Source organism: Brassica napus, chromosome A9 (genome assembly GCF_020379485.1).
Source record: "Brassica napus cultivar Da-Ae chromosome A9, Da-Ae, whole genome shotgun sequence".
Classification (NCBI taxonomy): domain Eukaryota; kingdom Viridiplantae; phylum Streptophyta; class Magnoliopsida; order Brassicales; family Brassicaceae; genus Brassica; species Brassica napus.
In genome coordinates this window covers 916514-931218 of record NC_063442.1, presented here as the reverse complement: position 1 = coordinate 931218, position 14705 = coordinate 916514, and the positions used below count along the sequence as shown (strand labels likewise).

Genomic DNA, 14705 nt, shown 5'->3' with positions numbered 1-14705 from the left:
TTTTTATGTTCATTTTCATATCACATTTATATGAAATGAATCAAATCTATTTCACTTGTGATTATTAACTTGTACAAGAAGTAACAACTGGTTCTCATATCAGACAAGCTGAAGAGCATAAATTAACAAATGAATCAAATCAATTTCGCTATTACAACAATGTAGTGTGGTTTCAGATACAACTTGAGAAGAGAGTTATCTCCACTGTAGAGAGCTTTCCAACGATGTTTGGTTGAATGATTGTTGTTTGAATCAAGGGTCGATGTCAGAACGAGTAGGAAACTCAAGGCCTTGAAGTGAAGTTATGTTATGGAGATCATCTTTAGAATACAACGGGAGGAGCCAAAACGCCTTCTTCTTCCCAAAAACCTTCACCACAAGGCAGCCAAATCGTAATGAGTTTGATCAAGTTATCCATGGAGTGATGAAGACAAAAGGAGGATCACAAGAAGACTCACCTGCTCGAAGTTTTTCCTCTTTCCCAAGTCATATTTCCATCTGACATCTCCACTCTTCTCATGAACCTGAAAAAAACAATAATTTAGCGAAGAGAATCGTATGCTCAAAGCTTTAGATTTTGTTTATAGAAAGCCCAACACACCTCGACTGAAGTAGTGTTGGTTGAGACAAGAGAGAGATGCATGACTATGAAACAGAGAAGGCTGAGAACGAACGCTAAGTTAAGAACTGCATCAATGGGATACAGAATCTGTAAGAACATAAAGAATGAAAATGAGATAAAGATTAAAAAAAAGCTCAGCACTTTCCAGGTTAAACAACCTTACTACACTCACCAAAAGCCAGAACGAGAGAAGCAAGTTGACTCGGAGAAGAGGACCGCTTTATAGCTTGGCTGAAGAACTCAATGAAACTAGGAAGCAAGACTACAACGTCCAACAATGTCTCGAGAAAAGTATACAACTACAAATCAAGAAACCAGTACTAATACACTCAACACAAACCAAACAAAGCTTCAGAACCACAAGATAACAAAATGAAAGGAGTTTATTACCAGAAAGAGAAGGAAGAACTTGTAGTTACGTGCCCCAACACAGTTAACAATCCAAACACAGTGATGATCCATCTTGAGAACACATCTTTGACCTGCATAACATAAGTTGGTCACTTGCAACACTAAGCAGAACAGAGCATAAGCTAAAATCAGGTTATGCCTTACAGACAGAACAGTGATGGCAACGAGGCGGCTTAACATTCCTACATTTCGGACAGTAACCTAAAGCTCCTTGTTCTGTCGAAGTACCAGCCTCCAAACTATCACCCACAACCACAAGCTCTCTTCTGAAATGCTCAGGAACAGAACCTGGGTCCGTAAACACAGCAGTGAAGTAGCTCCACAACAGCATTATCAACTGCAAAGGATGAGACTTTAAGCATCAAAACCCTAATTTTAAAGGATGAGACTTTGAGATTACCAAGAAGTGGAAGACGAATATGATTAAGCATGCGAGAGCTGAGAGAGCTTTATGGTTGTTTTCGATTAAGATCGGCCACCATGTGTTGACGACGACGGCGTAGTAAGACACGGCGACGAAGGTGATGACGAGAAGGATCACGAAGTAGCCGAGGACTTTCAGACCGGAGCAGAACCGGAAGAGGTTCATTTCAAGCCGGGTCAAAGGGATGATCGGGGCGGGTCTTCGGGTCCGAGCTGGGAATAGCCGTCGTAAGATATCCGGAGCCACGGTGGCTGAGAGGGGATATATCAGGGATCGGAGTTTGCTTGGTTCGGTGGAAGACGGTTGATTGATTCTATTCGTCGTCGTGTTGGTTAGTCCTACCGATTTGGTGTAACCTTCTTGTTCGGTCAGAAGTTTCCGCTGTTTTTCGTAATTTGTTTAATGGGCTCATTTATTGCCATATTTTTAATGGGCCTGGAGATAATAACAACCCAAATTGTTTCCTTCTTTTTTCACTAAAATTAAGTTTATAGTGGTTTTGTTGTTTATTGAACTCAACTATAGTTTATTTATTTTTTCTAGTTTTTAAAGTAGTTAGTGATTTTTTTTTTAATGATTATGAGATTAAATGCTTGTTGGGGTCTTGGGAGCTTATAGATGAAGTATTTGCCAATGAACATCACAAAAAGCATACCTCAATCAAGTTTGATCGAGTTCTTAGATGGATGTGTGTGGAATGGGAACCTTGTTGTATAGTATTAGTTGAACTGGTTTCGGTATGGTGTAAGAACCGGTCAGCCACGCTCAATCATTTGTTACATACCAATTTGCATTTTAGAACGAGATGAAGTAGTGTATCCAGATCTCTTCTCTGATTAAACAGGAGTGGAAGCAAAATACTCTAAACTAACTTATCTGACTAAACCAGGTGCAACTCCTTGAACTAGATGAAACTAAAATGCAAAAGAAATTGCTCTCAAGTCTTGTTGGCTCACTTTCATATTATCGTCAAAATCAACAAACACTACTTAAAAAAAGCAATGCATCTATAAAAGATTGGACTGTATAATGTGTATCCATCCATACACCCCCACAAATTATTACTGAGAAAATACCCGATCCTCAAAATCAAAAGAAAATGGCCAACACAGAGAGCAAATGAATCAATCCGTATCAAATGTGAGAGAAAGAATCCCACTTATTCAGGGCGAGACTTGACGATGAAGTTCTGGCGACTGATAGGGTTCATCACAACGGGAGGACCAGCGGTTCTAGGCCATGCTTGGAGCCTCTCTTCAGTCGCAGCCCCCCATGCCTTGTTAGTTATAGTTCCAGGTGTAGAACCTACGTTTATAAAAAAACATTTAGCTTCTTATCTACACATATCATTAGCAGCCAAGCTTAACAACTTTTGTTTTTGTTTTGTAACTTGCCTCCGAAAATCTTATCATCAGAGATGACTTTGTCACAGACATAGGCAACAACAGCAGATCCCACAAGGGCACCAACAATGTATTTTCCTCTTGACATTACTTCTTAACCTGAGAGTTAATCATGTATAGTAAATAAAGATTAAACAACCATAATCAAAAGCCACGTAAGCAAGGAAATGACACAAAACAAATTGTAAAAGCTGAGTCTAATATGTAATAATCCATACAAGCCGATCAATGACTAATCGTTCGTTCTTGAGATCTATTGTTTGATATCGAAGAGACAAGTTATAGATCTCGTGCGAAAATCGAATTAGAAGAGAAATTAATCATCCCCGACGACTAACAACAACAAAATCATTAGATAGAAGAGAGGAGATCGGTTAAAAGCACACAGCAGAAAGATCGATTCGAGAAAGAGTGATTAACCTCGATCTAAATCACCAGACGACGGCGAGGCGCAGGAGAATCGTTCGCAATGTGTGTTAGGCGACGGAAACAAAAAAAAAGTGATTTGCGTTTACCCGAAATGACCCAAAATCAGGTTTTTTTCGAAGTCGTGTGCATCAGTCGGGCCTTAATGGGCCCATTTGTACATATTCCCATTGGACCTTTTATGACTACTAAGCCCAGATAAAACTTTCTAAAACCAAAAAAACATGGGATTTGTCTCTTTAATAATGGTAACTAGATTTTGACCCGCACGCCCGTGCGGGTGTATTTTTCTAAAAAAATATGATGCTATTTGATTTTTATGTTACTATTTAGGGTTGCGCAAAAAACTCGAATTCGAAAAATTGAACCGATCCCAATCCGAATAAGTAGTACTAAATCCGAACTGAAATTGATTAAATATCTGAATTATTCAAAATTTTGGTATTTGAAGAATTGAAATCTAATCCGAACCGAAGTATTTTGGGTATCCAAAATAGATTTATATACTTATATATATTAATTATTTTTAGATTTAATATATATAAAAACACCCAGAATATATATGCTACTTTTAAGTTTGCTTAAATGCTTGAAAATATATACAAATAATCAAACGTAAATATCTTAAATAGTTAAAATATACTCAAAACTCCAAAAATACTTAAATAATTATTTATCCTCTATCCAAATATTAAACCAAACCTACTTAAATTGATTATCCAAATCCGAACCAAATCCTCAAAGATCTAAACTGAACACGAAATCTCAAAAAGACCCGAAAACGAACCCGAATGCCCACCTTTAATCACTATTATATATATATATATCCTATATGTGTCATCATAGGTTACAAAATATGTGTTATCATATAACTAATCATATTTTATGCGTACCATCAAATAAGTTTTCTTATAATTAATAATATTTTATACGTACAATCATATAAATAATCACATATATTATATTTTAAAATTTAATATGAAATATAAAAACCATAATTTAAGTTGGTGTTTGAAATTGGGTTTTGTATTGTATTTTGTTTATATATATATTAAAAATATTTTTATAATAGTTATTGGAAAATATGTTAGTAAAATCAAATTTTGAATATATGTATATTTTTGAATGAATTTTTGATATAAATCAATTTTAAATTATTATTTTGATTTGAATATATATATCAAGTAACATAGACCCATTACTTTTTAATATAATGTAATAGACTTACAATTTTTTAAGTAGCATAAGCCCATTATCTTTTTTCTTAATTTATTGATATCCATGTTTCCAAACAATACTATTTTTTTAACTACTATCCATATTGCCAAACAATCTCAATGTGTACTTCAACTTTTTTTTTTTTTACTTCAACTTTAATAATATAGATAATATATAGATAGCCTTGATGTTATAGCCTTATATGACAGAGGAAATTTCAATTTTTTGGTGGTGGACATCACATCGAGAGGCTAACGGTGGCTTTTGGGTTTATTGTCACAATACGATCAAATTTATGTATGCAGTTACGGGTAGAGAGATCAGAGAAAGGAATAACCTTAGGTTCCATTGATTTAAAGATGGCGTGTTCATGGCCTCATGGGGGTAATTACTGGTGATGCTAATGATTTAAATTCAATATGAAAAATGGTGTTCATAGATACAAAGGACAAAGACTTTGTTGCAAAATACAAAGGAGAATAACAATTATCTATTTAATTCCTTACGTGTGAATATGCTTTAGTTTGGATTAGTGGTGGCTGACTAATGCAATGGCTTGCTTGAGGTGAAAGACTTGGCAGGCTTGTTCAAACTTCTTGCTTGGTGTGTCTTCCTTCTAAGCTTGTCTGGTTATAGAATCGGTACCACCATGATGTGCTACACATTTTAGCCTGCAGTAAGAAAAAGTAATAACTGTCCTTTTAATCATGTGTTCAATACAAACGGCTAGCTACATAAACTACTAAGTCTACTATGCTAATGCCACTTATAAATTAATCGAGAACATGGTGTAGTAAACTTACTGGACGCCCGAATTTAGAAAATTCAGCAACTTTACTCTTTTGCTTGACCAGGAGACCTAGAAACAGTCCAAGCTCAAAAGTTACAAATCAAAAACTTGAATGAATTTTTTTATTACTCTCAAAATTTTAAAATAGATACCTGCAAAAAGAACTACACCATCTGAAGCAACTCTAGCAAATTCAGGCATGGTCTTGTTTAGGTTGTGTGGGAGATAATCCAGAGCATATGAGAGAAAGATTTTGGCATGTACGGCAGAGGGAACTTGATATCAGCCACACATACAAGGCCTTTGCTGATAGGACTCTTGCAGTGAGAATCAACATCCTTGATCGATGTCATAGGGTTTGTCTTCCCAAGCCAATGAATTATTCAGTGAAAATATCCTCTGCCTTCAATTTTAAACTAAATCGAATATTTGAAAATATATGATAATCAATATATTAGGTATTGTTGAAATATGTGGCGCAGAATATGGAAACAAATTACTAAATGCATAATTAATTGATTGGCGAATTTTAAGGAATATCTTATGAAGTTTATTTTAAAGTTATTTTCAATGGCATAGGATGGTAATTCTTTAAGAAAAGTCAGGACTATTACTAATTTGTACTCCTGTTTTAATAGTTTAGATGTAAAACTCTACTTTGCAAGTGTTTATCCTCCTCAACATTTGTTTTCATTTTTTTCAAATCGTCATAGATTTCTACATTTGCATCTATCTATAAATGTAAGTAAGTATAGTTTGTTGTTTTACTTGGGACCAAGCCAAGGAAGCAAGCAGTGGCTTCCCACCGCGTTATTTTAAATTTAATTTCGGCCACAAAATTTCAAAAAGTTCTTTTGGTCTAGTTGCAACATGTGAAGGCTAGTAGGCTACATACTTTCTTTGCCTAACCTGGGCTCAAATTTTTAACTTGCTTATACTCTTCAATTATCTAGGACCAGCACTGTTTCCACAGTTTACTTGAAACTTGCAACATAAACAGATAGCTCAAATATTTGACGAGTTTTTCTTTATAGTTGTGAATAAACTTTGGTGAATAATAAGGCTGGTTGTATCAACTGGATTCGTGAGGTATGGAGATGGAGAGAATATTTTGAAGCGCTCAATTCCAATGGGTAAATCGAAATGGTAATTGTTAAAGTAAAATAAACAGGTTCTTCGTAATTCTATGGAAACAATAAGTAATCCAATATATAGGAGGATGATAGTGACCGGGTTATTGCTATTCTGGCCATGTAAGTGGTCAAGGCCTCTCGTCCATTTCTTTCCACTTTCATAATTCTTCAATCCATCACTATTTGATTTTTTTATGTACGTTCAAAAAATCATGAAAATAAAATATGTAAAATAAATAAATTCTCGAATCTGTGTACCTGTATTAACATCAAGAAGAGAAGATTAACGTATTAGATATTATTAAGTTTATATATACTTTAACCAAAAGTGTGTGATTAAAGTTTTATTTTATGTATAACCGTTGTTGTTTCTTAGATGACCGTCAAAATTGAATAAAGACAACAAGAGCTAAAGAAAATTCTGATCAGATAAAAATAAAGTTAAAAGGATTTTTTTAAATAAAATTTAAAGAAACTTGTTTTCACATATCTTTATCAATGTATGAGCAAAGTAGAAGTTGTGTTTTAGGGTATATATATGAAATGACAATTGAATCACGTCTTCATCCAAATGATTAATATATTGTAGTAGTTGGAAAAGCTACAATCTGAGTATTCTAGCTAAACCTCCTCAGACACATTTCAATTATTCAATTGCTATGTAAGAGTCAAGTTTGACAAGTTAATTAGAAGAAAGTGTGTCTGCCTATATGGGCATGGTTGGATGGTACGGCGAGTCTGAAAAAGTACTAAGTATCCCGGGTTCGAAATCTATTAGTCGGGGTTTCGGGTCCGGACGACGACCCATGTTACCCAAAAAGAAATGTGTGTTGAGTAAACATATAGCCCCATGACAATAACCTACGTACTTAGACTATTATCATCACAAAATGTTTATTTTCAATATTATCATGCCAAGCTTACAGTTAATCATCGTAAAACACACATTTGAACAGCAACAAGAATCCACACAACATATGCGATAAGATGTGGAGACCGATAATTATTTATAATCAACAATAACATGAGACAATTATGTAGTATATATATAAGAATACCATTAAACCTTAAAACACCGGATGAGATGGTTATGAGGATGAGGATGGTGATGGTGATGATGGCCAAGAGTATTATAAGCACCGAGAAATTTGGAGTTTTCCCGATCGATCATTCCTCGAACATACCTAAACTCTTCAACGTGACAAGGGATCGTGATTGTCCCTTTTTGAGCAAATCCAAACTCTTCTTCAGCTTCTTTCAAGAGTTGTCCAAACAGAGGATGATTAAAATACCAAACGGGAATCACAAATCTCTCTTGCTCTTCTCCTTGTCCTACCTTCACTGCCAAACACCCTTTTGGTACCTTTTCATGATCATGCTCATGATGATTATGATTATGATGATAATGGAGGCGTGGAATATGGAAGCTCCAGTGACTGATGAGTTTGTCTCCGTTGCCCATTGGATGAATATTAGTATATAGATAATATATATGTATTAAGGTTTAGTTTGTCTTCATGGTTTCTGTCTCTCCCATATTGATTGGTTTTCCCCCGGAAAATAGCTTTTGATTTCTCTAGAAAGTGAATGAAAATTGTTCTTGGAAGGTTGTAGGACTTGGAGGGTGGTGAAGAAAATGTTGTATGTTTGTCATTTGTTCTCTTTAATTGTTTTATAAGGGAAGACGTTTCTTGTATATATAGGAAAGTTGGTGCGCATAATTTGCTTTATATGTGCCGAATTTTAGTTCCATAATGAATAATGATATAATTAAGAAAATATAGAATCTATTTTACTTCAAATTTAAGCACTCAGGAAAACTTCAATCTTATCCTGTATGTATTATTAGGTGCTTTATTTAGTTCTTTTCTCTATGTGTCATCATCAAAACTTAAAAGACAATCCAGCTAAACCCTGGATTAACGGAGATAATGACACCCATAATCGGATATATTTGTAAGTAAGTAATGTATGCGAATGTATACGAACAATGTTTTACTAGGTTAAATATAAATCATATTTTCACATTCTTTGTGAGTTTTTAATTATTCTACTAGACATAAATATAGATAATATTATTTGGGGATAATTTTTCTTTTTGCTAGGCTGTCGCTTAAAATGTGGTTTTGCTAGTCGTAACATTCGTAAGTAGATTTCTCTTCATGTAATGAAAAAAAAATGTTTTATTTATTCCAAAGATATTTTTTTTAACGCTGATTTATTATGATCTTACAATTATGATATATGAAATATTAAATAGACGATTCGACAACCGATAATACTACCTGCCTTATGAAGACCTACGCCTAACTGCATCACCAGAGCCGTCCTATAAAGATCCACGCCTGGTCAGATTTACTTGCACCATATTGAAGATCCCTTGCAAGCATTTCCTTTATAGTCTGCATAATTGTTTAATAAACCGCTCTCTCCGAGACTTGAAACCTGGATTTCCTGTAATCTGCCATAAATTGCATAGTCTGGGATTTGAACCTCAGATCTGGGTGTAGAAGCCTTTAAACCTTAACCAATAGGCTACGGTGCTTCCACATATTCCAAAGATATATCAACAGAAATACAGAATCATTAAGACAAAGAACCAAAAAAAGTAAAGTGGTGGTGTAGTGGTAGGAAAATTAGATTCTTGCAAACAGGCGTATATTTACCTTTTTCCAAATTAAATTATATAAATTATATTTGTTTTTGAAACGTATCGTATTAATAAACAAAAGTCAAAAGCTAGCGTTTGATTTACATATTTGGAATCTTATCGATGAACTTTTTACCACAAAGTATTAATTATTATATAATTATACACAAATTCCCTAGTCTTTAACACAGTATTTTCCACACAACTATCTTTTTATTGTGTGTATATCAATTTCTGCTAAAGAAACTTAAATGGACCCAGTAATATGACAACACACAAAAAAAAAGCCAAAGTTCGACAAAATTGGTGGTGTCAATATAACGCAGTTTTGATATATATTTTCCAATTAAAACTTTTTAATAGACATTTTATTATTGTTACATGGAAGTACGAATCATTGTACAGAGAAGCCACAACCTCATAGATTGTTGGAATATGAATATCTAGCGAATAATAATATTAAACATTAAATAATAAAGGTGAATTCCCACTTGAAATTAAATACATTAATTTACACCAAAAAAAATACATTCATCTCCAAAGGCACTCTATTTTTTCCTCTATAATTTACACTAAAATAGAGTAACTCTATTATAGAGTTAAATTTGCTCCAATGGTTCACTCTATAATAGAGTTACTCTATAATAGAGTGAAATATAGAGTAATCCTATTTTTTTACTCCAAATATAGAGTAAAAAAACAAAAATACTCTATATTTCACTCTATTATAGAGTAACTCTATTATAGAGTGAACCATTGGAGCAAATTCAACTCTATAATAGAGTTACTCTATTTTAGAGTGAAATATAGAGGAAATTATAGAGTGTGATTGGAGATGGTCTTAATATGTCAAAAAGTAATCTTCGTTTATGTAACTTCAGATATTTTGTTAACCTGTCCAACAAAAAGTAAAATGGGCCGGAAAGTAGGCCTTATTCTTTTAGGAAGCTATTTGTGGGCTGTACTATATTGAATTGTTTGGGAAATTAGTCGTTTTTCTTTTTGAAATAGAATCCGTTTTTTAAAGACAAAACTTAAAAAACGAATATGAATTCCTAGTGTTGCACCCCTAAAAAAAATTGATCAGAAAAAAGAAGAAGACAAACTTAAGTTACTTAACAATCACATTTCTTTCAACCAAAAAAATAAATAATAAACGCAAAAGCAGTTACTTTTATCAAAACAAGGATGGCATCTCTTTTGTGTACCTCAGTCATAACTTGTAAGTTTTAATTAAAGCAAAACGATCGTACCCAAATAAATCTAGAGTGTATAACTGAATCAGATCTTATCCTTTCTCTTTTTTTGTTCGAAACCTAAAAACTTGATATTTACATTACCCGATGAGCAACACAAATTTTTGGTTCAGACCAACATCCAGTATTAGCACATGTGCATTTATGTCTATGCAGAAAGTCGCGATTAAATTATCGCGAGAAGATGTCACATCTCAATAAATACTTGGAAAAGTTGTGACATAAAGATTAAGCAATTTTGGCAAAGCAAAAACAAAAGACTCTTCTAATCTCTTCTAACTATTTTTCCTCATAGTCAAAAGCTTCAGTAAGTTAAGAACTTATCTATACAATTCACTTCACATAATAGCCACATTACATTAGCTAGTTGTAGCCCGTTAGATGAAAACTTTAAGTAACTAAGCAAAGCGACACAATTGCAACTGAAAGTTATTTAGTTTTAGGAATATCTATCAAAATACTCCTTACTCTTGGCAAAATCTTGCGATATTTGTTATTTCGACATAAAATGTGTTATTGTATTAATTTATAATTAGGAAATCGACTAGAGATGTAGCATGACTTTTGTATTAAATAACGCAACAAAAGATAAATAAATTTTTGGCTACCATGTGATTTTCTCTAAACCCACATAAACTCTTCGGTGAAACCTACAGTCTTTTCACCTAATCCACTATCCATGCATTATATGAGTTGCTCAACAAATTTTGCTCACTTAACAAAAGCTGTCATTCACGTGTTGAACTCTGATAAATGCACATTGCCAATGTATATGTCTAATGAGATTATCACGTGAAAGAAACAATTACAGTTTGTAACTGGACATCTTTGGTGATTTATATAAACATATTTATTATAAAAATCAATAGAAACACAGTGTAAGACATTAAACAAGTAACCATAGAAAGGATGAAAGAATGAAAATATAGAGACCCAAAAGAAAAAATATTGTTAAGAGATGATTGTCTTACACACATATACGAAAAGGGAATAATTAGGTTTTGTGGTTTCTGGTGATTGAAGGCAATAACGTGTTGAGGGGGATGAAGCCTGGTCCGAGAATTACATATATGCACACTTGCTAGCATCGTATCATAATCTATATATGATATTATATGTATGCATTATGCATATGATGATATCCTCGATCCAAACAACATTCCCCTCAACGGAAATAGCCTTTTCAATCTTCATACTCACAATAACAATTAAATCGTAGAGACCTGTGTATATTTATTGGGAGAGAAAGTGATAAAGTAGAGATAGAAATAGATAGTTTAGGGAGAGAAAGTGATGGTAGAGATAGAAATAGATGGTGCTGAAAGATGGTGTATTCCTCATGATGAGAGAATGATGAGGAGGAGCTGTGCTTTAAGAAGATCTGAACCACCGTATCATTCTAAAACCCTAGCTTGTCTTTTGTAATATTGTATTTATTTATTGTTGAATGTCGGTGTAATTAAGTGTAGAATGTAGGTTTTAATTGGAAGTTTTGGATATTCAATTGAGAGATCATTAAGAAGGCAAGAGAAAGTCGTCAGAAATAGTTAGTTATATAGATTGAGAATAGTTGTTTTTTTTTTTTTTGAATGAATGTAAAATTTATTCAAACAAAACAGTATTACATCAAGTGCTTCTTAGTTGTTATGAGACATGTAATCTTTCCTACTACAAAGGATTAATACTCTGATTTCACGAGCTTGGTCTAGTCCCAAACCAAGTAACCAACCCTTCTTCAAAATGTCTACCCTTCCCTCTTACTGCAAGCAGCTTCAGCCTAACATTTTTATCTATAAGCTGTATCAGATTAGCCATGCCTCTTGGCTCTTCCCCGTGCCTTCGCGCATTCCTCTCCCACCAAATTGTGTGCATAGTAGCTTGTAAAGTGTATCGGAGAATGAATGTCTTTATGGGGGTTAGCCATGGCTTCGAGACAATCCTTACCAAATTACTCCAATCAGTGGTGAATGTATCTTGCATAAGGCCTTCTACCAAATTCCTCCAAACATTTTCTGAGTAGCTACATCCGAAAAAGAGATGTGCACATGATTCAGGACCATCATTGCACAACACACAATCTGTGTTTATAGAATTATTCCATCTCTGCATTCTATATGTTGTCTGCAACCTCCCCTTCAGTACAATCCACATCATGAAAGAATATTTTGGAGTGGATTGAGAGAACCAGACTCCCTTGCTCCAAGCACAGCCCGGTTGAACATTCCTAATCTGATCCCATGTTCTGCTCGTTGAGAATTTATTTAAATGTTTTCCTTCAGCATGTTTCCAGAGAGTAACGTCTTCCTCTTGTTGATTCCCAAGTTTACTGATCTCTTCTTCAACTTGGTTAAGGATATCCACTCTGTGATTTCTTCTTTTCCTCATTTTCATAACCTCCGCAACAGAGTAACTAGTGGGAATCCCCAAGTCCAGTGGCCCTCTTTCTCCAAGCATCTCTATTAATGTACCAAACCGAGACCATCTATCATACCAGAAAGATGTACCATTACCATTTCTGACCTCCATTCTGATAAACTGCTTAGCAAGCCCCTTTAGTTTAAGTAGTTTCCTCCATACCCAAGAGCCAGAACTCGTGTTTTCTTTTATCGACCAGAAAGAGTTTTTTCCGAATCAGATAGCACTGAATCCATCTAACCCACAATGATGTTTCTGCCATCAATCTCTAAATAAGCTTCAAGCTATACACTTTATTTATTTCTTTCAAAGGTCTCAGTCCCAGCCCCCCTTCATTCTTTGGAAAACAGATATCTCTCCAGCTGACTTTCGCTTTAGTTGTTTTAAGCTCGGGACCTGACCAAAGAAACGCAGAACATAACCTTTCTATCTCTTTCAAACAACTCCCAGGTAGTCTAAATGCAGCCATCTAGAAGTTAGCCAAGCTTGTGATGACTAAATTGAGAATAGTTGTTTAGGTACCTTGGCAAGTTTCCACTTCCTCAATTATGAACGTTTCAATTAATTAATTTGCAGCTTTCAATTTTTTTTTAATTAATTCATTTGCATAATAGAAATACACACCAGTCTTAAACAGTGATATACATCTGAGAAGCATCTACAGTATATTTTTTTTAGTTTCCTCAAAAATGTTTAATCAAAATTAAATACCCTTCAGTGTAAGGTGTATATAGTTCGTAATTATTCACAATAATTATATGCGCACAGATATATTATGATATGTAAAACCAGGTCTTAGCTAATTGGAAGTATTAGTGGAAAAGGTCAATGCTAAGACATTGCTCTTGTTTCTTTATGGCATGGGGTATTTTTTCACTTGGAACATCACGCCACTGTCTATGACCATAGATGTTCCCAATAATTTTAGTTTAGATTTTCAATATTCCTTCTGTTTTTCAAGTGTCGTTTTAACTTTTCTTTTGTTACAGTATCACTTTAAAATTTTAATGCGAATTATACTTATTAATTGCAAATTGTATAGATTTTATAAGTATTTTTAGTTATCTCAAATATTATTGGTCAAATAGATATAATTAATAAAAAACTTAAATATTCAATCATTTTTAACATGCATGAAAAACGTCAAATTGACATTTTTTTTAAACGTAGAGAGTACAATTTATCCTATCATTCAGTTTGATATTAAATGCAAATTGTATTGACCTTATAAATAATTTTAATTATCTGAAAATATTAGTGGTTAAATAATTATAATTAATAATAACATAAATGCATTTTGATCATTTTTTGATAAGTGTGAAAAATGTCAAAGTAACGCTCTTTGTGAAATGAAATAAGTATTATATATGTCAAAAACCATTTCTAGTCCATTGTTATTTTTAATTTTTGTAATAGTATTTACGGTTAAATCTACTCTAATTCATCTATATTCTTTTTGTAAAATAAAAATTACTATTTTCCTTCTATATTTAGAGAAAAAAAATAATTTTATTTTTTTACTTTAAATTTGAAGAACTTTATTTTAAAGAAATATATTGAATAAGTTTCATCTATATAATAGAATTCCCTAATTTTAAGAGAAAAATAACAAAATATATTAGAAATGGTTAAGTATGATCTACTACATTGAGCTACACAATATGAGTTATAAATGCGCTCTTTATGTCTCATGCAAAATAAGGACAAGGCAATAGCACCTTCATAAATCCACACCTACAATTATACGGATGGTCCCAAACAAAAATTGTAACAACTTTACATACTCCTCTATTTAATAATATAAGTAGTTTTAAAGATGTTTTTTGTTTCAAAATATAAATTATTTTTAGATTTCTATATAAATTTTTGTATTTCTTGACAATTATTGATTCAATAATATCTAATATATGTGTTAAATAAAAATATACATACTTATTTATAACTGATTAATAATATC

The 14705-nt window shown here is 33.2% G+C and overlaps 4 protein-coding genes across 4 annotated transcripts; all 4 read right to left on the bottom strand.

Moving 5' to 3' along the window:
* Positions 1-31: 31 nt before the first annotated feature.
* Positions 32-1831, bottom strand: LOC106426624 (probable protein S-acyltransferase 12). The gene is made up of 7 exons (XM_048739186.1): positions 1434-1831; positions 1178-1370; positions 1013-1104; positions 795-921; positions 602-687; positions 459-524; positions 32-369 (listed from the first exon to the last, which is right to left on the bottom strand). Exons 1-7 carry the CDS (start codon positions 1620-1622, stop codon positions 253-255), a joined length of 870 nt encoding a protein of 289 aa, XP_048595143.1. The 5' UTR covers positions 1623-1831; the 3' UTR covers positions 32-252.
* A 615-nt stretch (positions 1832-2446) lies between these two features.
* LOC106426622 lies at positions 2447-3436 on the bottom strand. The gene is made up of 3 exons (XM_048739187.1): positions 3281-3436; positions 2852-2959; positions 2447-2762 (listed from the first exon to the last, which is right to left on the bottom strand). Exons 2-3 carry the CDS (start codon positions 2946-2948, stop codon positions 2617-2619), a joined length of 243 nt encoding a protein of 80 aa, XP_048595144.1. The 5' UTR covers positions 2949-2959; positions 3281-3436; the 3' UTR covers positions 2447-2616.
* A 3868-nt stretch (positions 3437-7304) lies between these two features.
* On the bottom strand, positions 7305-8116 carry LOC106436309 (auxin-responsive protein SAUR32-like). Its single transcript, XM_013877262.3, has one exon. The coding sequence runs from the start codon at positions 7887-7889 to the stop codon at positions 7488-7490; it is 402 nt and encodes a 133-aa protein (XP_013732716.2). The 5' UTR covers positions 7890-8116; the 3' UTR covers positions 7305-7487.
* Positions 8117-12025: 3909 nt separating this feature from the next.
* Positions 12026-12859, bottom strand: LOC125577962. Its single transcript, XM_048740180.1, has one exon. It carries the CDS (start codon positions 12857-12859, stop codon positions 12026-12028), a length of 834 nt encoding a protein of 277 aa, XP_048596137.1.
* Positions 12860-14705: the final 1846 nt, after the last annotated feature.